Raw genomic sequence first — 24064 nt, forward strand, 5'->3', positions numbered from 1 at the left:
TCGCCCTCCTCACATACCCACCCTCGCATGACAAAATGAGTTAGCAAGCAGATAACATTGATCTAATACCGATTAGGAATTAGATCAATGTTATTTGTTATATTTGTTTGTTTCAAGTATTTCACCGTCGACACGTAGCTCATCAAGTTCGTGGCTGGCATGCCATTGTGTATAAGTGCAAAGTGTACTAAGAATGTAATGGACATTTCCACAATTATGTTGAACATAAAAAGCCTCCGTGCCATAGTTTAGAGGAATGAGAAAGGCACAATTGCACCGCTGGGTGGATTAAAACAGGTTTTTTATTTGGAAGATCATGCAATTCTACACAATATCTTTAAAAATATTTTTGAGTCAGACCTAGAGGTTTCGGAGAAAAAATTATTTTGAAAATAAAAAATCTATATATATATGGCTCTTTCGGTGCGGCGTAAAGGAAACAACGTGTTTCGTAATAAACTATAAAGACTCACTCTATTTTCAATTCATTTGGTTTATATAGGTACTCAAAACAATAACCCATTTTCAAACAAATCATCGGGTTTTGTTTTATGAATTCTATTCGCTAGCTTTTGAGAATAAGAAAAAAAGTTTTGGCAAAACGAGAACAATTGGTAGCTTGGTTTTGTCGAACATACGGTCGATGTTGCACATAGTGTGTGACGATGATGGTTGCTGATGTCGCACGGTCGTTGTGACGAATAATCATGACGACGACGCTACAGTACCCCCTTTTTAGTCTGGGCGAAGATCAGCGATAACGAAGCGGAATCTGAACTCGTCGCCCAGAACGAGTGACGGTTGTAGTTGTAGCCCCACGATCGATGGTAGGTTGTGATTGATGGTCCTCCACTGTGTAGGCAGGCTTCAATCTATCGATCGAAATGTTCGCAGTCCGTCGCCCGTTGATGTTGATTGTGTAGTGTTTGTTGGTGCGGCCTAGCACTTCGTATGGACCATCATACGGTGGTGATAGTGACGGTCGTATCGAGTCGTTACGGATGAACACATGTTTGCATGTCTGCAAATCGGGATTAACAAACACGTTGCATTTTCCGTGCCAGGCCGTATCGGATGGTCGTAGCTCGCGCATAGCTTCACGAAGGTTGTTCGCAAATTCCGAGTCGGCAATGTGGTGTGTGTTTTCTCCGAAGAACTCCGAAGGAATACGAAGGGTCGTACCATAAACCATTTCGGCTGGTGATGATTTGATGTCTTCTTTATAAATGGTTCGCAATCCCAGAAGTATCATCGGTAGGTGCTCGGTCCAGCGATCGGGGTTGTGACACAGTATGGCTGCCTTCAATGTCCTGTGCCACCGCTCGATGATGCCGTTGGACTGTGGATGATATGGTGTTGTTCGAATGTGGTTTACACCAAACATACGTACCAATTCCGTGAAGAGCGTCGACTGGAATTGACGTCCTTGATCCGATGTGATGTGAGTTGGTACACCATAGCGAGAAATCCAACCAGAAATTAATGCTTGTGCGATTGTAGGCGCCGTCATATCTGGAACCGGTATTGCTTCAGGCCATCGGGTAAATCGGTCGATGATGGTGAGGCAATAGCGATTGCCGTTGCTTAAAGGAAATGGCCCAACAATGTCGATATTTATGTGGCAAAATCTACTGTCGGGTGCAGTATATCTGCTGAGGGGCGACTGTGTGTGTCGGTTCACCTTTGCTCGTTGGCACTGGATGCATCTTCTAGCATAGGCAATGCTGTCTCTTTGTATATTCGGCCAAACAAATCGTTGGGCCATTAGTTTAGCTGTCGCTCGGGTTCCTGGGTGCGATAAGTTGTGGGTTGCTTGCAGAAATTTCTCACGGAACTGTCTTGTGATAAAAGGTCTGATGCGACCACAAGAACAGTCACAATACAACTGCCGAGAGCTACCTGGAACGATGAACTTCTGTAGATTTAACGATGATTTACCTTCCAGAATCGTCAGTAGCTCCTCATCGGTTTCTTGATCGGCAGCGAGAGCATTGAAATCAACCGACGGGACAGCGTGAACGGCTTCGATGCGAGAGAGTAAATCGGCTGCGATGTTCTCTTTGCCAGATACATGTCGTATATCAGTGGTGATTTGTCCAATGTAGTCCAACTGGCGCACTTGTCGATTGTTTGCTTTATCGGGATTCTGGCGAAAGGCGAACACGATCGGTTTGTGATCGGTGTAGATGTGACTACTTCGTCCTTCTAGCATGAACTTAAAATGTCGCACTGCCAAGTAGATCGCAGTCAGTTCTCGATCGTAGGTGCTATACTTGAGCTGAGCTTTGTCAAACTTCTTGGAAAAAAATCCTAATGGTTGAACGTCCTTATCTATCACTTGGTGTAAGACTGCTCCCGCTGCTACATTTGAAGCATCCACCCACAATGATAATTCAGCATCCTTTGCTGGGTGCGCAAGCAATGCAGATTGTGCGAGTTGATGCTTGCACTGCTCAAACGCCAATATTGTCTCGTTCGTCCAAACCAATTGCGAACGATCGTTTCGCTTGTTTCCAGGAGTCATTTGAAGCAACGGTATTTGTGTCTCTATCGCATTCGGGATGAACCTTCTGTAAAAATTAATCATGGCGAGGAAGCTTTTGAGTTCCTTCACAGTCGAAGGTCGCTGGTAGTTACGAATGGCTTCAACACGTTCGGGTAATGGACGAATACCTTCTGTTGAAACTGAGTGTCCAACGAAACACATTTCGGCTCGACCAAATTCGCATTTGGCAACATTGATAGCAAGATGATGATCTCGTAGCCTAGTGAACAGCTGCCGAAGGTGATCTCGATGTTCCTCTGGCGATGACGAGGCGATGAAAATATCGTCAATGTATGGGAAAACGAAGTCAAATCCTCTCAATACTTCGTGAATCAGTCGTTGGAAGGTTTGAGCAGCGTTGCGCAGGCCGAACGTCATATAAGCGAACTCGAATAATCCAAATGGAGTGGTTATCGCAGTCTTAGGAATATCGTCCGGGTGGATGGGTACTTGGTGGAACGCCTTCTGCAAGTCAACTTTAGAAAAAATAGTTTTGCCTTGCAGAATGGTTGTAAAATCCTGTAGGTACGGCAGTGGATATCTATCCGGGACCGTTTGGGCGTTTAGAGCGCGGTAATCTCCGCAGGGGCGCCATGAGCCGTCCGCTTTTTTTACCATATGCAGTGGACTAGCCCAACTGCTGGAGGACGACCGACATATTCCCAGTTTCATCAGGTGTTCGAATTCAGTGCGTGCTGCAGTAAGTTTCTCTGGTGCAAGCCGTCTCGGTCGGGCGTAAGTCGGCTGACCAGTTGTCTCGATGCGATGGACAACGGACGATTTGCTAATTGTACCTGGTGGTGCCAACCGTGTGATGGAGGGGAATTCGGTCAGCAGTTCGGCGTACGGTGATGTAATAGTAAAAGTTTTGATGGAGTGCTCGCTCATGCTTGTTAAAACTCCCATCGCTTCGAGCTTTGTTGTGTTGTCAATCAGACGACGGCGCTTCAAATCGATGAGCAAATCGTGATGGCAGATAAAATCTGCACCGATGATTCCTGATGTCACATCTGCGATAAGAAATGACCATAAAAATTCTCGCCGAAGGCCTAGGTTTACCTTCAGCAATGCTTCTCCATATACTTTTATTGGTGTTCCATTTGCGGCAAATAGTTTGATGTCGGTTGGTTTCAGTTGGGTTGAATCGGACCTTCTCGGTATAACAGACACGTCGGCTATCGACGAGAAATTGCATGTTTGTAGTTGTGTCGGAAATTTTGAGACGAAAGGTTGTAGCTGTATCGGAAAGTTCGCCGATCTCCGATGCAAGCTCAGTCGGATGGCGTCATTGTTGGCTGCTGGACGATTGTCTGAAAGAGCACGGCTTTCGGCATTGTCTTGCTTCCCTTCCAAATGTGCGATGATACCAGCATACTTCGTATGACAATTCGTGGCTATTGCGCTGATCCGACGTGTATCTGCTGCGAGAACGTGATCGGTCCCGCAGATTTTTTCGCGAGAACATTTGGTCGAATTTTCTGGATAGCTGGGAAATTTCTTGCTGCAGAATCTCGATACTGGCAGAGTTCTTTGCTTCCGGTGAGTTTGTGGATGCCGACGGCGTTTTTGGTGTAAGTGTATCGATGCCTGCTGTTGTGGCTGTTAAGCCGCGAAGACCCATTGAATCGACAATTGCATCAGCGATGGTAGTTTTTTCGTCTGCATCTCCTTTCGAAGCGATCACTGCGGCTTGGGCGTGTGGTGGTAGTCTTGAGGCCCACAAATCAAGAAGCACGGCTTCACCCAACGAATTTCCAGCCACTCGTAGCATCTCGTTGAATAGTTGGCTAGGCTTCATGTCACCAAGTGGCATATCGGACAGTACGCGCTGGAGACGTCTTTGCTGACTATCGGCGAAATGCTCGATAAGTTTCCTTTTGATGTACACGTACCTATCGTTAGCTGGTGTGGCATCTATTATAGATCGCAATTCTGTTAGTTTGTTCGGTGGCACCTGTGCCATGACAATATTGTATTTTTTTGCGTCATGTAGATTTCCGATGCCTGACGCGGCAAACCAAAATTCCAACGACAGAAAATATGACTCGATGTTAGATGCTGTCATACTTGGTGGGTTCAAACGTGGGTTGTTGATCGTCTCTACGTTCGCGGTTTCCGGCTCCTGTGACGATCCGGCTTCAGGTCCATGCTTAACCTCGGTGGACATCGTTGAACGGTTGAACTGTGCGTTTAGATTTGTTTATACGGGGTCACCAATTATGGCTCTTTCGGTGCGGCGTAAAGGAAACAACGTGTTTCGTAATAAACTATAAAGACTCACTCTATTTTCAATTCATTTGGTTTATATAGGTACTCAAAACAATAACCCATTTTCAAACAAATCATCGGGTTTTGTTTTATGAATTCTATTCGCTAGCTTTTGAGAATAGGAAAAAAAGTTTTGGCAAAACGAGAACAATTGGTAGCTTGGGTTTGTCGAATATACGGTCGATGTTGCACATAGTGTGTGACGATGATGGTTGCTGATGTCGCACGGTCGTTGTGACGAATAATCATGACGACGATGCTACATATACACCCCACATGCATGGAAACGATGAAACCGCATGGTAGTTCACCATACACATTCAGCGAGTCACAGCAGATGTGAATAAAAAAATGTATGATCTACTTACAAGCTGGGTGCAATATTCGTTTCAACCTGGGGGCTGTCCATTAACCATGTAGAAAAAAAATCAGACATTGCAGATCCTGCCCTCCCTCGCGTTCAAAATATTTTTAACGAGCGTCCACTTCGGCTAGACTATAGCTCCCAGCTAGCTTCCGACAAATCATGCCGTCATCAATATTGAGTATTGTGTGTGTATCTTACCTAATAGGTACCTATATCAATGGGAGTGTTGCTCGGATTTGAAAAAAGAGTATTCAACCTATTTGCTGAGACAAAGGACATGGTTGGTGTGGCTAGCAAATAGTTTTTGGGTAGGTTGAGAATGTTTACCTGTATTTCGGGTTTGTTTCAATAGCTTTTATCGGAAGCAAGTTGAAGAAATAGGTAAATTTTGCTTTTGTTGGTACTACATCACTAGCTCGTAGGTTCGAATATATTACACAAAACAAGGAATATTTTGAAAGAAATTATCAGTTAGAAAACAAAGTTTCCTACACAAACAGTTCAATTGAAGAATCTCTTAAAATGAAACGTAAGGGTTCAGTTTGTGGTATATGGATGTTGAGTACGCGTATCAGAAAACTCACCAATGTATTGTACGATTGTGCAGTAAAAAAAAAGAAAATAGATGAGCAGCTCCTTCATTTTTTTTGTTGCTACAAGAAACTGTATAAACCAAATGATCCCGAGTCCGAAGAAGTCGTTGCAGGACCATCGAGAATCGCTCTTCCAGGTATATTATAGAAAATATGACATGATTGTTTTTTGAATTTCAATTCTTTTCTTCAAACTACTAACACGAACTCGTGTTCTTTGCAACCTTTTTTCAGAGTCCTTCGAAACATTGACCGCCATTGCAGGACCTTTCGGATTCGTTCCATTTTCCTACCAAGATAAATAGTAAAAACCTATTTTAATCCACCTAGCGGTGCAATTGTGCCTTTCTCAATCATGAATCACGAGAACGTGTGCGTTGTTTATATTCATTAAAAACTTTTAAATGCATATATTACATTTTATTATTATACATCACATGACAACTATATACAGGAAAATAAATCATTATTCGAGTTCTAAAATTTTGAAAAAGAAAAAACAGCCACGGTAATATTGAACTGAAAAACCTGTTTTAATCCACCTAGCGGTGCAATTGTGCCTTTCTCAATCATGGACACGTGAATGTTTGCGTTGTTTATATTCATTAAAAGCTTTCAAATGAATATATTACATTTTATTATTATACATGACATGACAAATATACAAGAAAAAAAATCACTATTCGAGTTCTAAAATTTTGTAAAAGAAAAAACAGCTACATTAATATTAAATTGAAAAAACCTGTTTTAATCCACCTAGCGGTGCAATTGTGCCTTTCTCATTCCTCTAAACTATGGCACGGAGGCTTTTTATGTTCAACATAATTGTGGAAATGTCCATTACATTCTTAGTACACTTTGCACTTATACACAATGGCATGCCAGCCACGAACTTGATGAGCTACGTGTCGACGGTGAAACACTTGAAACAAAAAAATATAACAGATAACATTGATCTAATTCCTAATCGGCATTAGATCAATGTTATCTGCTTGCTAACTCATTTTGTCATGCGGGGGTGGGTATGTGAGGAGGGCGAAAGTCCCATGAACGAACGACTCCCCAGCTTAAATTGGTATGCTTTGTGATATAGTGGTGGTTTAAAGATGATGGGGTTGAAAGGGAGGGGTATGAGGGCTGGATGGGGTGGTGGTCTGAGGGGTGATTTAAGGAGATTTTTAAAGGAGGGGAGTGAACAGTAGAGGGGGGATGTAACCCCTCTCCGTAAACCATCAACTACGCCCCTGTTAATATCCAGAAACCTTATGCGAGTCGAAAAAAAAAATTTGGCCGGGATTAGGTTGACGTGTTTCAGAGTGATTGCATAACCTTTCTATATGAGAAAGGCAAAAATGTGCCAAAATCCAAAAAAGTGAATCGTCGTCAAATTTTTTTCGAGTTTGCATCAAATCTCGACGTTTCATGCACCTTGAACACATTTAGCATCAAAAATAAAAATTCTTTTTTTAAATTTTTCCTATAGTTTATATGAGAAATTTCTGTGTGGCCGCACTCTGAAACCCGTAATTCTGGAACCAGAATTCCGATCGATCCAAAATTAAATAGCAGCCGATGGGAAGGTTGCATCTTTCATTTGAGACTAAGTTTGGGCAAATCGGTCCAGCCATCTCTGAGAAAAATGAGTGACATTATTTGACACATACGCACATACATACACACACATACACACACACACATACACACATACATACACACATACACACACACACATACAGACTTTTTCCGATCTCGACGAACTGAGTCGAATGGGATATGACATTCGGCCCTCCGGGCCGGGATTGGGTTGACGTTTTTCACAGTGATTGCATAACCTTTCTATATGAGAAAGGCAAAAATGTGCCAAAATCCAAAAAAGTGAATCGTCGTCAAATTTTTTCGAGTTTGCATCAAATCTCGACGTTTCATGCACCTTGAACACATTTAGCATCAAAAATAAAAATTCTATTTTTAAATTTTTCTTATAGTTTATATGAGAAATTTCTGTGTGGCCGCACTCTGAAACCCGTAATTCTGGAACCAGAATTCCGATCGATCCAAAATTCAATAGCAGCCGATGGGAAGGTTGCACCTTTCATTTGAGACTAAGTTTGGGCAAATCGGTCCAGCCATCTCTGAGAAAAATGAGTGACATTATTTGATACATACGCACATACATACACACACATACACACACATACACACACATACACACACATACACACACATACATACACACATACACACACACATACAGACTTTTTCCGATCTCGACGAACTGAGTCGAATGGGATATGACACTCGGCTTTCCGGGCCGGGATTAGGTTGACGTTTTTCAGAGTGATTGCATAACCTTTCTATATGAGAAAGGCAAAAATGTGCCAAAATCCAAAAAAGTGAATCGTCGTCAAATTTTTTCGAGTTTGCATCAAATCTCGACGTTTCATGCACCTTGAACATATTTAGCATCAAAAATAAAAATTCTATTTTTAAATTTTTCCTATAGTTTATATGAGAAATTTCTGTGTGGCCGCACTCTGAAACCCGTAATTCTGGAACCAGAATTTCGATCGATCCAAAATTCAATAGCAGCCGATGGGAAGGTTGCACCTTTCATTTGAGACTAAGTTTGGGCAAATCGGTCCAGCCATCTCTGAGAAAAATGAGTGACATTATTTGACACATACGCACATACATACACACACACATACGCACACACATACACACACGGAGTCGAGGATGCGCCCCACCAAGGTGGCCAATAGAACAGTTCTACCAGATGATCGACAGGCTCTCGTCGGACCTAGTGGGCCGGAAACCGGTAGTCATAGCGGGAGACTTTAACGCTTGGGCAGTGAAGTGGTGCAGCCGCTGTACAAATAGCAGGGGTCAAGCGCTAATGGAAGCGTTTGCGAAACTCGATACTGTGCTAGCTAATAATGGCTCCGCTAGTACATTCTGTAGAAAAGGAGTGGAGGCGTGGATTGACCTAACATTTGCCCGCCCGAGTCTGGCTCCAGGCATGGAATGGAGGGTAGACGAAGGCTACACCCATAGCGATCATTTAGCAATCCGCTTTAAGATCAACTATGGTGTGCAGCATCCGAGGGCGGGAGATCCCTGTCAGGTACGCGGGTGGAAGTCCAATCACTTCGACAGCGAAGCTTTCACCGCGGCCCTGGGACTGGAGGCCAACACCGACAGTCTAAGCGGGGATGCGCTGGTAGCTGTTCTATCACGCGCGTGCGACGCCACTATGCCGAGAAAAACACTGCCAAGAAACGGTAGATGCCCGGTATACTGGTGGAGTGCCGAGATTGCAGCTCTACGGTCAGCCTGCCTCAGAGCTAGACGTAGTATGCAAAGAGCTCGCACCGAGGATGCAAGAGAGAACCGCCGTGAAGTGTTTCGAGGTACGAAATTGGCCTTTAACAAGGCTATTAAAAGCAGCAAGAGAGCGTGTTTCGACAACCTGTGTGAGAGTGCCAACGCGAATCCGTGGGGTGACGCCTACCGGATTGTGATGGCCAAGACCAAAGGGGGCTCCTCACCCCCAGAACGGTCTCCGGACTGGTTGGCAACGATTATCGAAGTACTCTTCCCGTCTCGAGCCACAAGCCCCTGGCCACCTGCACTACGAGACAGTGCGGCACGGTCGAAACGGTGGCTCCAGTGACGAATGAAGAACTACTCGCAGTGGCTAAATCCCTAGCAATGAACAAAGCTCCAGGGCCGGATGGAGTTCCAAACAACGCTCTCAAGGCAGCGATCATAGCGAACCCGAACATGTTCAGGCTAGCTATGCAGAGATGCCTTGACGAGTGCCGTTTCCCCGATAGATAGAAAAGGCAGAAATTGGTGCTGTTGCCGAAGCCCGGGAAGCCGCCAGTCGACCCCTCGGCGTACAGACCAATCTGTCTGATCGACACGACTGGCAAACTGCTTGAGAGGATCATCCTCAACAGGCTCACCCCGTACGCGGAAGGTACGGACGGTCTGTCAAGCAACCAGTTTGGCTTTCGGAAGGGTAAGTCCACAGTGGACGCTCTCAACTCAGTGATAAATACTGCCTAGATAGCGATCCAACGAAAAAGGCGAGGTATTCGATACTGTGCGTTAGTGACACTCGACGTGAAGAACGCATTCAACAGCGCAAGCTGGGATGCCATCGCGCTCTCGTTACACCGGCTTAGCCTACCGGTGGGTCTGTACCGGATCTTGGAATGTTACTTGCAGAACCGCGTACTGCTATACGAGACCGATGCCGGTCAGAAAAGGGTTCCGATTACCGCCGGAGTCCCGCAGGGCTCGATCCTAGGCCCGGTGCTATGGAACCTCATGTATGACGGGGTTCTGAGACTGAAGTTCCCTCCTGGAGTCAAGATCGTCGGCTTTGCTGACGACGTAACCTTGGAAGTCTACGGGGAGTCAATTCCTGAGGTAGAACTAACCGCAGAACACGCGATCAGCACGGTGGAGGAATGGATGAGCGCGAGAGGCCTGGAGCTCGCTCATCATAAGACGGAGGTAGTTATCGTCAACAACCGCAAGTCGGCACAACATGCAGTTATCCATGTGGGAGAAGTCGCGATCACTTCACAGCGAAGTCTGAAGTCTCTCGGAGTCATTATAGACGACAACCTGACCTTCGGCAGCCATGTCGACTATACATGCAAGAGAGCGTCGACTGCTGTTGCGGCTCTATCGAGAATGATGTCCAACAGCTCAAAGGTGTGCGCCAGTAGACGTAGGTTACTGACAGGCGTTGCCATATCTATCCTCAGGTACGGTGGCCCGTCATGGTCAAGAGCACTGAGGGTAACCAGTTACCTACAGAAACTGGAGAGCACCTACCGCGTGATGTGCCTCAGAGTGATATCTGCCTACCGCACGGTATCACACGATGCATCCTGCGTGATAGCGAGCATGATGCCAGTCGGGCTGGTCATTCGGGAAGATGAGGAGTGCTTTGAGCTACGTGGAAATAGGGGAGCCCGCGAGCGCACCAGGGTGACCTCGGTCGCCAGATGGCAGCGTGAGTGGGACAACTCCTCGAAAGGTAGGTGAACCCACCGGCTGATACCTAGCATATCGAGCTGGGTGGGAAGACCCCATGGGGAAGTTCACTTCCACCTGACACGATTCCTGTCAGGCCATGGCTGTTTCCGACAGTACCTCCACAGGTTCGGGCACGCGGAGGTCCCAGTCTGCCCGGACTGCCCAGGTGTAGACGAAACTGCCGAACACATACTGTTCGTATGTCATCGGTTCGACGTCGAAAGAAGAGCAATGCTTGACGTCTGTGGCTGGGACGCAACCCCTGATACCCTTATTCAGCGGATCTGTCAATCGGTGGAGAAGTGGAACGCAGTCTCGGCTGCTACCATCCAGATTGCCAGTAGGCTACAGGTAATCTGGCGAACCGAGCAACAGACGACGGGCACGGCCAAGCGCAAAAAAGGGAGTGAATAGTCTGTTCATGCCGAGGCAGGTTTGGCACAGCGAATGGCAACCGCGTAAGGGGTAAACCCAGCCACCCCGAAGCAAGACAGAAGAGTGAGTGTATAGGCGTATAAGTGGACTGCCTCATGCCAAGACGGGAGGGTCGTAGCGTAGTATGTTGGGACTTAGCTACCGATACCTCATGGCGTGGCAGAGGAGTGAAAGGGTGAGCATCCAAGTCAGTCTCACACGGCATGTTAAGGGTGAGCACAAAAGTCAGCCTCACATGGTATAGTAGAGGCTAGCACAAAAGTCAGCCTAGCAAGGAATGAAAAAAGTGAGCACAAAAGTCAGCCTCGCATGGTATGTCAGAAGTGGGGCCTAAGAAAAATGTCCCACATGGGATGCCAGGGAGAGTGACAAAGGTACAATAGAGTGGCACGATTGAGAGTGAATCAGGTGATAGGGTGAGCACCCAAGTCAGCCTCACATGGTATGGGTGGGCCAGCACAAAAGTAAGCCTAGCAAGGAATGAGTAAGATGAGCACACAAGTCAGCCTCGCATGGAACGTAAAAGGTGAGCACAAAAGTCAGCCTAATGTGGGAGTGTTTGAGAGTGAATCAAAGTGCGATTGAGAGAGCACCCAAGTAAGCCTCATACAGGATGTATGAACGCGTGAGTGAGAGTGAATGAGTACATTTAGTACAGCCATCTCCCCAGAAGTAATACCGAGAGGTAGTTCCTGGGAGGAATGATGGCGGAGCCCAATGGAGTTTAGTCGGTATTAATGGCTGGTCACCATTCGAGCCCGACACGCCCCCAGTGCACCCCGTGTGGTAGATTGGACCCTACCAATAGCACGTGTACTAGGCTAGGACGTAAAGGTCTTTTTTATTTGGATTATAGAGGCTTTAACCTTAAGGTCATTCGCCTCTTCGGGTTAGGAAAATCTCTTATGAAAAATTTCTAACCCTACGTGCGGGGTCGGGACTCGAACCCAGGCGCGCTGCGTACAAGGCAATCGATTTACCAATACGCTAGGCCCACCCCCTCGTAAAGGTCTTCTCCATTGTGAAAAAAAAACACACATACACACACATACACACACACATACAGACTTTTTCCGATCTCGACGAACTGAGTCGAATGGGATATGACACTCGGCCCTCCGGGCCGGGATTAGTTTGACGTTTTTCAGAGTGATTGCATAACCTTTCTATATGAGAAAGGCAAAAATGTGCCAAAATCCAAAAAAGTGAATCGTCGTCAAATTTTTTTCGAGTTTGCATCAAATCTCGACGTTTCATGCACCTTGAACACATTTAGCATCAAAAATAAAAATTCTTTTTTTAAATTTTTCCTATAGTTTATATGAAAAATTTCTGTGTGGCCGCACTCTGAAACCCGTAATTCTGGAACCAGAATTCCGATCGATCCAAAATTCAATAGCAGCCGATGGGAAGGTTGCACCTTTCATTTGAGACTAAGTTTGGGCAAATCGGTCCAGCCATCTCTGAGAAAAATGAGTGACATTATTTGACACATACGCACATACATACACACACACATACACACATACATACACGCATACACACACATACAGACTTTTTCCGATCTCGACGAACTGAGTCGAATGGTATATGACACTCGGCCCTCCGGGCCGGGATTAGGTTGACGTTTTTCAGAGTGATTGCATAACCTTTCTATATGAGAAAGGCAAAAAGGTGCGAAATCGGCAAAGTCCCAAAAAGTCGATTTTTATAAAAAAAAAATTTCGAGATAACATAAAATCTCGACGTTTCATGCATTTTAAAGATGTTTGGCATCAAAAATACGAATTCGATTTCTGAAATTTCATGGGGTCCCACTTTGAAAAAAAAATAGAGTTTCGGCTTATATGGGAATTTCATATGAGACCGGACGATTTAGTCTATATTTTCGGACACATATAAGCGATCCTTACGAAATTTTACAGACATCTGTGGGGATATTATAGCTATTATTTGGGACTAAGTTTGTGAAAATCGGACCAACCGCTTTCGGGAAACTGATGTGAGTTTGTAAATTTTGAAAGATGGCCGCTTTTCTCGGGCACTTCCGGAACCGTCTATGGTGGTCAATGTAGTCAACGAAAGTTTGGTTGGCCGTCGGTGACCTAGAACTGCAAATTGAAGTTGTTTGAGAGACATTTTAGCGAAATTTTTATCTTTTTTGCTTTCATCGGAGTATCGGTTTGAATCACAATTTGCTATGTGATCGCACGCCACAACCTGTAACTCCGGAACCGGAAGTAGGATCGGGATGAAATTGAAAAGCCATTTACGGGGACGTAAGACCCTTCATTTGAGGCCAATTTTAGTTGAATCGGTCTAGCCATCTCCGAGAAACCGATGTGACTGTTATTCTGAATTTAGATACTTCCGCCGGGGTTTCCGGAACCGATGATGGTGGCCAATGTGACCAAATTGACTTTTAGTGGATGTTAGTGACCTAATACTACAAATCGAAGCAGTTGTGGTCACATTTTGGAAAAATTTTCACCTTTATATATCCATTGCAGAATTTATTAAAATCGACATTTTCCGCGTGTTAGTACTCATCACCCTGTAATTCCGAAACCGGAAGTCGGATCCATTAGAACTTCAATAGCAGCCTATGGGAACGTTGCACCTTTCATTTGAGACTAAGTTTGTCAAAATCGGTTCAGCCATCTCTGAGAAAAATGAGTGACATTTTTCGTCACATACACACACACATACACACATACACACACATACATACATACACACATACATACACACACAGACATTTGCCGAACTCGACGAACTGAATCGAATGGTATATGTCACTCGGCCCTCCGGGCCTTCGTTAAAAAGTCGGTTTTCAGAGCAATTGCATAACCTTTCTATTGAGAAAGGCAAAAAGAAATCATTTGTATGATTTTTTCTGACAATCAATCTCTCATGAGCAAAGCCACGTCAAGCGATCCTCGAATTTTTCGTAAAATCACCGATATTTATTAGGTATATTTTTTGTATAGGGATTATGGTGAAAAGCTTTTGGTATAAATACTACGTTAAAACTCCTTTTTTTAAGATATTAACCCTTAAACTTTATTGCATGATAAAATTGTAGTTTTTTCTTATCTCAAGAACTACTGAAGATAATTGAATGAATTTTTGTACGCTTATGGAATGATATTTACCCTATTTCATAAAAATATTTCTACTGTACAATTGTGTGAATTTATTTATTTGTTTATTTATTTTATTTTTCATCCTACCTACATGGTCTACATGAAATATAGAACGAGGAAAAGCCCATTTGGAGTAAGTCCATCGAACAACCTCCAAATGCGCGTAAAAACCTCATTATCTTTTCACATATACATATTAAAAAATATTACACGTTACATTATATTACATTACAATGTGTTGAACTTAATAATACATCTAACAAATCAAAATCACTATCTAAATTACATCTTATGCACTAGCCGTTTAAGCCTATTTTTAAAAACGTCACTTGATACAGAGAAGTCAAAACATTCATAAATATTATTAAATTCGCAAATTTTCTTGGAAGTGATTATATCGAAATGATGTCTTTAGCAAATTTGTAGCTCTTACTTTTGCGAATAACTTTACTGAAGACTTCAAATATCTATTTTGAATACTTTAAAAGTTATGGCTTGTTGTTTGTGGATTACTCTTTGTCGCCTATTTATTGTTCAATATAGTAATAATACTTTTGAAATAAGCCAAACATTATTTCGATAAAACGAATTTTGTATTTCATTTTTCTGTCTACAACCGCTAGAAATAATCACCGAACACTTCCAAGTTGTCTGGAACTTGATAACTTATCAGTGCAAAAATGTTCATTTGTTCTAACCTTCTTACTGCAATTTTTCTAACTTATAACCATCGGATCGATCTGAAACATATCGGAAAATAAAAAGCGAATTAAATAACTCCAAGCAACGGCGTAGCCAGAAGAAAGTTTTGGGGTTTAACACCATACAACCCTCCCACACCACACCCAACAAAAAATGGATTGAAGTTGAAAATTTATTGATGCTGACTGATTTAATTCAATATTACAATAACAATTATCTGATCCGTAGATTGATAACCTGTTGTTGTAATCATCATGAGGACTTTTGATAAATTGTCGGAATGGGGTCCTGATATGTAACTGATCTATTGGTCTTGATTTCACAGTTGTCTAATTGCATCAATATCAAATTCCTGCCTAAAACTATTCCAATAGAAAATTCCAGAGTTCTGTAATCAATCATAATCCTCAGATTTATTTTCAAATTCAGCTCGTTTTTGTAGAGATGTACTGTAATAAGGGTCAAAACATTCATAAACATTATTAAAAGCGCTAAACATCGCCCTTATGGATTCATTCTGTCCATAATCAGTACTTTGAAAGTCAAGTCTTAAAAAATCCCACGATTTTATACTTCTAGGAGCCACATTTATATTAATCTGAGAAAGTATATATGGGGCATCTATTTCACCTGTTAGAACTTTCCCTACAAACACGGCTCTGGATATATTTCGCCTTTTTGAAAGAGGGTCCATGTCGAGCAGACGACAGCGTTCAACGTAAGGTGGCAACTCTATCGGGTTGCGCCATGGCATGGTTTTAACGGCATATCGGAGAAACCTAGCTTGTATAGATTCAATTCTGGTAATCCAGACATTTGTGTACGGGCACCAAATTACAGCTGAAGCTTCCAGGATGGAGCGTACAAGAGAGAAGTACAGTGCTCTCAGACAGTATGGATCAGTAAACTCTTTGGCTATTATAATGATAAAACCAAGGTTCCGGTTGGCTTTCGCAATGATTGCAATGATTTTGCAATTTCAATTGTATTTTTTCTTATGTTCTTCGCGCTAAAAAACTTCACGGAGTATGTCAAATTACGCGTCATTTTTTCACCTTCAATAATCTGTATTGATAATTTATCATTTTTGTTCCTATCGAGAGTTATGGATGATTTTATAACAGTACGCTCTTTGAACGCACTGCTCACTTTGATGCAGCCCATGAGAATTTACATATTGGCAACGCCGCATGTCGCAACGTCCTAATGCGCATCACTTTGGAAGAGCGTATCTCTTGTTCAAAATTGCCATCTCTGATATAAGAGCAAAAAGATAAGCTTTTCTTTGCGGATTATTAAAGGTTAATGTTTTCCGAGTAATTTGCATGGTTTTTAGCGTTATTATATTTTCCAGGAGTTATTTTATTTTCTGATATTCAATGTCTCGAGCCGGCGCACTCATCGTTAAGACAAGTAGAGATGAGGAAACTGAGTGTCTGCGGATGTCCTCAAGGTGGTGTGCTGTCACCACTTCTATGGAACCTTGTCGCCGATAGCTTGTTGAGAAAACTAAATGATCTTGGGTTTCCGACGTATGGTTTCGCCGATGATTATCATATAATGATCACCGGTATTTGCATTAACACACTTTTTGATTTGATGCAACAAGCCTTATGTGTTGTTGAGCGGTGGTGTCTTCATGTTGGACTATCAGTTAATCCAAATAAAACTTCAATGGTGCTTTTCACGCAACGAAGGATTACAACCGGAGCTCGTCCATTGCAGTTTTTTGACTCTGAAATTATTGTCGAAGATCAAGTTAAGTACGTTGGGGTAATTCTCGACTCAAAACTTAATTGGACAGCTCACATCGATTTCAGGATCAATAAAGTTTGCATGGCCTTTGGCCAATGTAGACGGGCTTTCGGCAAATCTTGGGGACTTAAACCCAAGTACATTCAGTGGATCTACACAACAATTGTTAAACCAATACTGGCATACGGGTGCCTTGTTTGGTGGCAGAAGGGAGAAGTCATGACAATCCAATCAATGTTAAACCATCTTTAGAGGATGGTCTTGATGGCGATGACTGGTGCGTTCTCGACAACACCTACTGCTGCTCTCGAGGCACTCTTGAACATAAAACCACTACATGTGTTTCTGAAACAAGAAGCACTTTCTTGTGCATACCGTCTTAAGGTTACTGGGCTCTGGAGCAGTAACCCAATAGATCGTGTAACTGGCTACACAAGACTGTGGCCCCAAATGGTTACTTGGGATGAATATACACTTGCTCCCAGTGACCTTACACTCACATGTAGTTTTCCTTCTAAAACTTTCAATGTGAGAATTCCTCTTCGTGAGGAATGGCTGTCTGGCTGGATGGAGCGACAACTTGAAGAATACGTAGTTTGTTATACGGACGGTTCTTTGTTGGAGGGCCGAGCCGGTGCTGGTGTCTATTGTCATGAGATGAGATTAAACCAATCTCATTCGCTTGGTAGATACTGTACCGTATTCCAAGCAGAAATCTTTGTGATTCTGTGTGGCGTACAATCCGCACTTCAACAGGGAATTTGCGGTAAAAGAATCTATTTTTTCTCTGACAGTCAGGCTGCCCTGAAAGCACTTATTTCGGCAGATTCGAGATCGAAATTAGTAATCGCATGTCGAACTCAAATCGAAGAACTTAGCATTTCAAATGCTATCTACCTTCTATGGGTACCTGGCCATTCCGGTATTACTGGAAATGAATGGGCGGACGAATTGGCTAGAGCTGGCGCTGCGACCGATTTCGTTGGTCCAGAACCAGCTCTATTAATGTCAATAAGTTGGATAAAGCACAAGATTCGCTCTTGGGCTGCATTCGAACATGCCAATCATTGGCGTAGCTTGCAAACTTGCGTTCAAACAAAGGCTTTTCTGTCGGATGTGAGTCCGAAAATGTCAGGAAATTTGTTGCATTTTTCCAAGCACAACTGCAGTATTCTGGTCAGGGCACTGACTGGACATTGCAAACTCAATTATCACATGGCTACTATTCAGCGCGCTGAGTATTATTCATGTGATCTTTGTGAATCCGATTACGGAACATCATATCATTTGATATGCAATTGCCCTGTATTAATGCAATTGCGCATCCGGATTTTTGGTTCTCCATACATAGATGAACCTATGTACAGAGAGCTGAAATTTAAGGATATGCTTTTGTTCCTAACCCAGTGTGGTAAAGAGCTATAGTTTTTTAGCCGTATTTGAATGACAATATCTCTTCGGGGGTGTTGTCGTTCTGTTATCTCAATATCCCCTCGGGGGTGTTGATATATCCGCTCACTGTTTCAGTAGAGTTTCTAAATCCCTCCGGGGGTTGGAAGTTTTATTCCTGCTGTTGTAGCACCTGCAGATCGTTCAGCATCACTCCGGGGTGCAGAATGCTCTCTTTCAATTGTTCTGTGTCGTTGTTTTCCTTACCCCTAACCTTACCACTTCCCCAATCCTTCCCACCAGGAAAATGATGAAAAGACGATTCTTGGCAAGGCACAAATCTCCAATCAACATAGGGAACGTGCCATTTGAGCCAGAGTCTTGATTTCACAGTTGTCTAATTGCATCAATATCAATTTCCTGCCTAAAACTATTCCAATAGAAAATTCCAGAGTTCTGTAATCAATCATAATCCTCAGATTTATTTTCAAATTGAGCTCGTTTTTGTAGAGATGTACTGTAATAAGGGTCAAAACATTCATAAACATTATTAAATGCGCTAAACATCGCCCTTATGGGTTCATTCTGTCCATAATCAGTACTTTGAAAGTCAAGTCTTAAAAAATCTCACGATTTTATACTTCTAGGAACCACATTTACATTAATCTGAGAAAGTATATATGGGGCATCTATTTCACCAGTTAGAACTTTCCCTACAAACATGGCTCTGGATATATTTCGCCTTTTTGAAAGAGGGTCCATGTCGAGCAGACGACAGCGTTCAACGTAAGGTGGCAACTCTATCGGGTTGCGCCATGGCATGGTTTTAACGGCATATCGGAGAAACCTAGCTTGTATAGATTCAATTCTGGTAATCCAGACATTTGTGTACGGGCACCAAATGACAGCTGAAGCTTCCAAGATGGAGCGTACAAGAGAGAAGTACAGTGCTCTCAGACAGTATGGATCAGTAAACTCTTTGGCTATTATAATGATAAAACCAAGGTTCCGGTTGGCTTTCGCAATGATTGCAATGATTTTGCAATTTCAATTGTATTTTTTCTTGTATTCTTCACGCTAAAAAACTTCACGGAGTATGTCAAATTGCGCGTCAATTTTTCACCTTCAATAATCTGTATTGATAATTTATCATTTTTGTTCCTATCGAGAGTTATGGATGATTTTATAACAGTACGCTCTTTGAACGCACTGCTCACTTTGATGCAGCCCATGAAAATTTACATATTGGCAACGCCGCATGTCGCAACGTCCTAATGCGCATCATCGCATTGTATGACCAATTATATGTATAGGTAAAATGTTCAAAAATAGTAATTTAAGGTCAAGATAGCATCATTTTGAAACCGCCTATTGCGGAGGTTTAGTATCTTCGATGAGTCTTACAAACGTTAAACAGCGCATCATTTGATAAAATTATCTTGACGGTATATCGTCCAAGAAGTGTTTATGGTGAATTTTCTCAAGTTAATTTTTTTTTTATTCAAATCGTTTATTTGATAAGGCACGTTGCGTTAGCTTAAAGGTGCCAATTTTGTTTTGTTTTACATTTTAAATTGCTTAAAACTAGGGGATTACATATTGATTTTTTTTAAAATGAAACTAATGCGATTTTATAGCTATCTTATATATTTACACAAGGGGATAATATTATTTTCGTAAGATTAGGGGGGTCATTTAGTTTTTGTGGTAATATGGTTTGACAATTTTATTAGTGAGATTATTAGAGCAAATAATGTTTAACTAAGGGGGACAATTTTTTACGACTAACTTAAAACTAGGAATAACTAGAGGGCATGATTGAATTTTGTAAAGATTCGTAATTATAGTTATTTTTGTGGGTAGTAGAGTAGGGCATTTTCAACGAGATTATATAATATAATAGTTAAAACTAGAAGAGACAAGAAGAGCTAAATGCTTCGTGATGATATTGGGGGAGGGGGGGGGGGGGGGTAGTGGTGTTACTTCTAGGTATAAGAGTCAGGGGAGGGAGGGTAGACAAAGATGGCAGGGAGAGAAAATTATTTCAGTTTCAGGCATCGTGAGATCAACGGATGGATTACAAACTCGGGTGGCCTTCATCAGGGGAATCATGTACTGGGACGCCGGGTGGTCCTCCTCAAGATGGCAGGGGTTTTTCCAGACGATTTCGTAGTACGGCTCAGGTGTGGATCGGCTACATTTCGAGTTAAGCGTGTTATGTTCGTGCCGTAGGTCCCGTGTTTGTTGGCTCATTCGATACAGATGCTTTAATACAGGTGGACGAGGGTTCTGAGAATGATAAGGAAAATAAGAAGGGGCAGTTAGACTTGTATATTGATGGTTTTCACAAAGGTGTATATAAGGGACATATAGAGGACATCGCGGCTTGCCAACACATCTCGAACCGGGACGTTGGTTGGTCTTCCTCGGGCCCGCAGGGTATCCATTAGCCGAGACCTAGCGGAACTGTACTCGGTGCACGCCCAGACAATGTGCTCGATGTCGTGATAGCCGTCGCCACAAGCGCAGATACCGCTATCCACGAGCCCAATACGCCGGAGATGTGCATCCAGCGTGTAATGGTTTGCCATGAGTCGGGACATCACACGAATGAAGTCACGACCCACATCCATCCCCTTGAACCAAGGTTTCGTCGATACCTTAGGGATTATCGAATGTAGCCACCTTCCCAGCTCTCCACTGCTCCACGAAGTTTGCCAACTTTCGAGGGTTCTCTGATGAGTAATACTGAAAAATTCGCTGAAGCAAATTGGTCTTTCGTAAACGTCTCCTTCTAAGGCACCCACCTTAGCTAAGGAGTCTGCCTTCTCATTGCCCGGAATGGAGCAATGAGAAGGGACCCATACCAAGGTAATCTGGAAAGAGTTGTCAGATAAAGCACTCAGTAGCTCCTGTATTTTCCCCAAAAAATACGAGGAGTGCTTTCCATGTTTCATCGAACGAACAGCGTCAATGGAACTGAGGCTATCCGAAACGATGAAGTAATGGCCTGCGGGTAATGTTTCAATGACTCCAAGGGTATACTGAATGGCAGCTAGTTCTGCGGCGTAAACTGAAGCAGGGTCACTGAGTTTGTAGGAGGCGGTGAACTTTTGATTGAAAATACCGAAGCCAGTGGATCCTTCGAGGTTTGATCCGTCAGTATAAAACATCTTAGAACAGTCGACTTCTCGGAATTTATTATAAAAAATGTTTGGAACCACTTGTGGGCGTATGTGGTCCGGAATTCCACTAATCTCGTCTTTCATGGATGTGTCGAAGAAAACAGTAGATTCAGAAGTATTTATGAAATGCACACGGTTGGGATTGTAAGAAGAAGGGCTAATATTCTGCGCCATGTAGTCAAAGTAGAGGGACATGAAACGGGTCTGAGAATTGAGCTCAACAAGCCTTTCGAAATTTTCAATCACGACCGGGTTCAAGATATCGCATCGAATGAGCAATCGATATGAGAGTTCCCAAAATCGATTTTTCAACGGGAGAACGCCCGACAGCACTTCGAGACTCATCGTATGGGTCGACTGCATGCACCCTAAGGCGATACGCAAACAACGATACTGAATTCTTTCGAGTTTGATGAAATGTATGTTCGCGGCGGAGCGAAAGCAGAAGCATCCGTATTCCATTACCGACAGTATCGTTGTTTGATACAACCTAATTAGGTCTCCTGGGTGGGCACCCCACCATGTTCCGGTTATTGTACGAAGAAAGTTGATCCTTTGCTGGCATTTCTGTTTCAGATACCGAATATGGCATCCCCAAGTACCTTTCGAGTTGAACCAGACCCCTAGATATTTTACTGTGAAGACCTGAGCGATAGTTTGACCCATTAATAGAAGCTGTAGCTGTGCTGGTTCACGCTTCCTTGAAAATACAACTAGCTCAGTTTTCTCCGTGGAGAATTCGATACCCAGCTTAATAGCCCAAGCAGACAAATTGTCCAAGGTATTCTGTAATGGTCCTTGTAGATCGGGGGCTTTGGGTCCCGTAACAGACACCACGCCTTCGTCTGCAAGTTGCCTTAACGTGCAGGAATTGTAAAGACATTCATCAATGTCGTTGACGTAGAAATTGTATAACAGGGAGCTTAGACATGAGCCCTGGGGAAGGCCCATGTAGCTAAATCGTGATGTCGATAAGTCACCATGCGAAAAATGCATGTGCTTTTCCGACAACAAGTTTAGTAAAAAGTTGTTTAAAGTTGCTCAAAGACCATGCTGGTGCAGCTACTCTGAAAGAATGTTGATCGAAACTGAATCAAAAGCCCCCTTAATATCTAGGAACACTGATGCCATCTGCTCTTTGCTAGCAAAGGCCATTTGAATTTCAGTTGAGAGCAACGCAAGACAATCGTTCGTCCCTTTGCCTTTGCGAAAGCCAAATTGTGTATCTGACAGTAAGCCATTTGCTTCGACCCAATTGTCGAGGCGGGATAGGATCATTTTCTCGAACAACTTCCGGATACAGGATAGCATTGCGATCGGACGGTACGAATTGTGGTCGGAGGCTGGTTTTCCTGGTTTTTGGATGGCGATGACCTTCACTTGTCTCCAATCGAGTGGGACAATGTTAGCCTCGAGAAACTTATTAAATAAGTTCAACAAGCGTCTCTTGGCAGAGTCAGGCAGATTCTTCAACAAGTTGAATTTGATTCTGTCTGGCTTCGGAGCTTTATTGTTACACGACAAGAGAGCAAGTGAAAACTCCACCATCGAAAAAGGTGTTTCGTTCGCGCTATCGTGAGGAGACGCGGCGCGGTAAATCTTCTGTACCGGGGCGGAATCCGGACAAACCTTCTTGGCGAAATCGAATATCCAACGGTTTGAAAATTCTGCACTCTCGTTAGTATTGTTTCGGTTTCGCAAACGCCGGGCCGTGCCCCAAAGAGTGCTCATCGATGTTTCTCTCGTTAGTCCGTCAACGAACCGGCGCCAGTAATTACGTTTCTTGGCTTTCATCAAACTCTTCATTCGCGTTTCTAGCGTCGCATATTGTCGATAGCTAGCGGGTAACCCGTCGTCCCGGAAGGTCTTATACGCGGCGGCCTTCTCCGCGTACACGTCTGAGCACTCTTTGTCCCACCACGGATTAGGAGAGCGTTTTTGTATGTTCGCGCCGGGTACTGGCTTAGTCTGAGCTTGATTCGCGCTGTCGAGAATCAAGCCAGCCAAAAAGCTGTACTCTTCCTCCGGAGGAAGTTCTTGGGTAGATTCGATGTTGTCGGATATCACGGCAGCATAGCTCTTCCAATCGATATTTCGTGTGAGGTCATACGAAATATTGATTAATTTCAATGGCCTTGAACCGTTATTGATTGAGACTACAATCGGCAGATGGTCGCTGCCGTGGGGATCAGGAATTACCTTCCACGTGCAATTTAACCGCAGCGATGTTGAGCAAAGGGACAAGTCTAAGGCGCTCGGGCGCGCTGGAGGAGCAGGAATCCGTGTCATTTCACCCGTGTTTAAAATTGTCAAATTGAAGTTATCGCAAAGATCCTGAATTAAGGAAGACCGGTTATCATCATAGAGGCAACCCCATGCTGTACCGTAAGAGTTAAAGTCTCCTAAAACTAGTCGCGGTGCTGGCAGGGATTCTAAGATGTCTTGTAGCCGTCGGTGCCCAACCGCGGTGTTGGGGGGAATATATATGGAAGCTATGCAAAGGTTTTTGCCTTTGGTTGTTACTTGACAAGCGACAACTTCAATACCTGTTATCGAGGGAAGGTTAATTCTGTAGAAGGAATAGCACTTTTTGATCCCCAAAAGCACTCCTCCATAGGGGGTGT

The 24064-nt window shown here is 43.4% G+C and overlaps 1 protein-coding gene across 1 annotated transcript; it reads right to left on the reverse strand.

Annotated features, from left to right (window-relative positions):
• Positions 1-3743: 3743 nt before the first annotated feature.
• On the reverse strand, positions 3744-5016 carry LOC131679065 (uncharacterized). Its single transcript, XM_058959619.1, has 2 exons — positions 4438-5016; positions 3744-4383 (listed from the first exon to the last, which is right to left on the reverse strand). Exons 1-2 carry the CDS (start codon positions 4710-4712, stop codon positions 3831-3833), a joined length of 828 nt encoding a protein of 275 aa, XP_058815602.1. The 5' UTR covers positions 4713-5016; the 3' UTR covers positions 3744-3830.
• Between the last annotated feature and the right edge of the window lie 19048 nt (positions 5017-24064).

The sequence above is a fragment of the Topomyia yanbarensis genome, chromosome 2 (genome assembly GCF_030247195.1).
Source record: "Topomyia yanbarensis strain Yona2022 chromosome 2, ASM3024719v1, whole genome shotgun sequence".
In the NCBI taxonomy this organism is placed as follows: domain Eukaryota; kingdom Metazoa; phylum Arthropoda; class Insecta; order Diptera; family Culicidae; genus Topomyia; species Topomyia yanbarensis.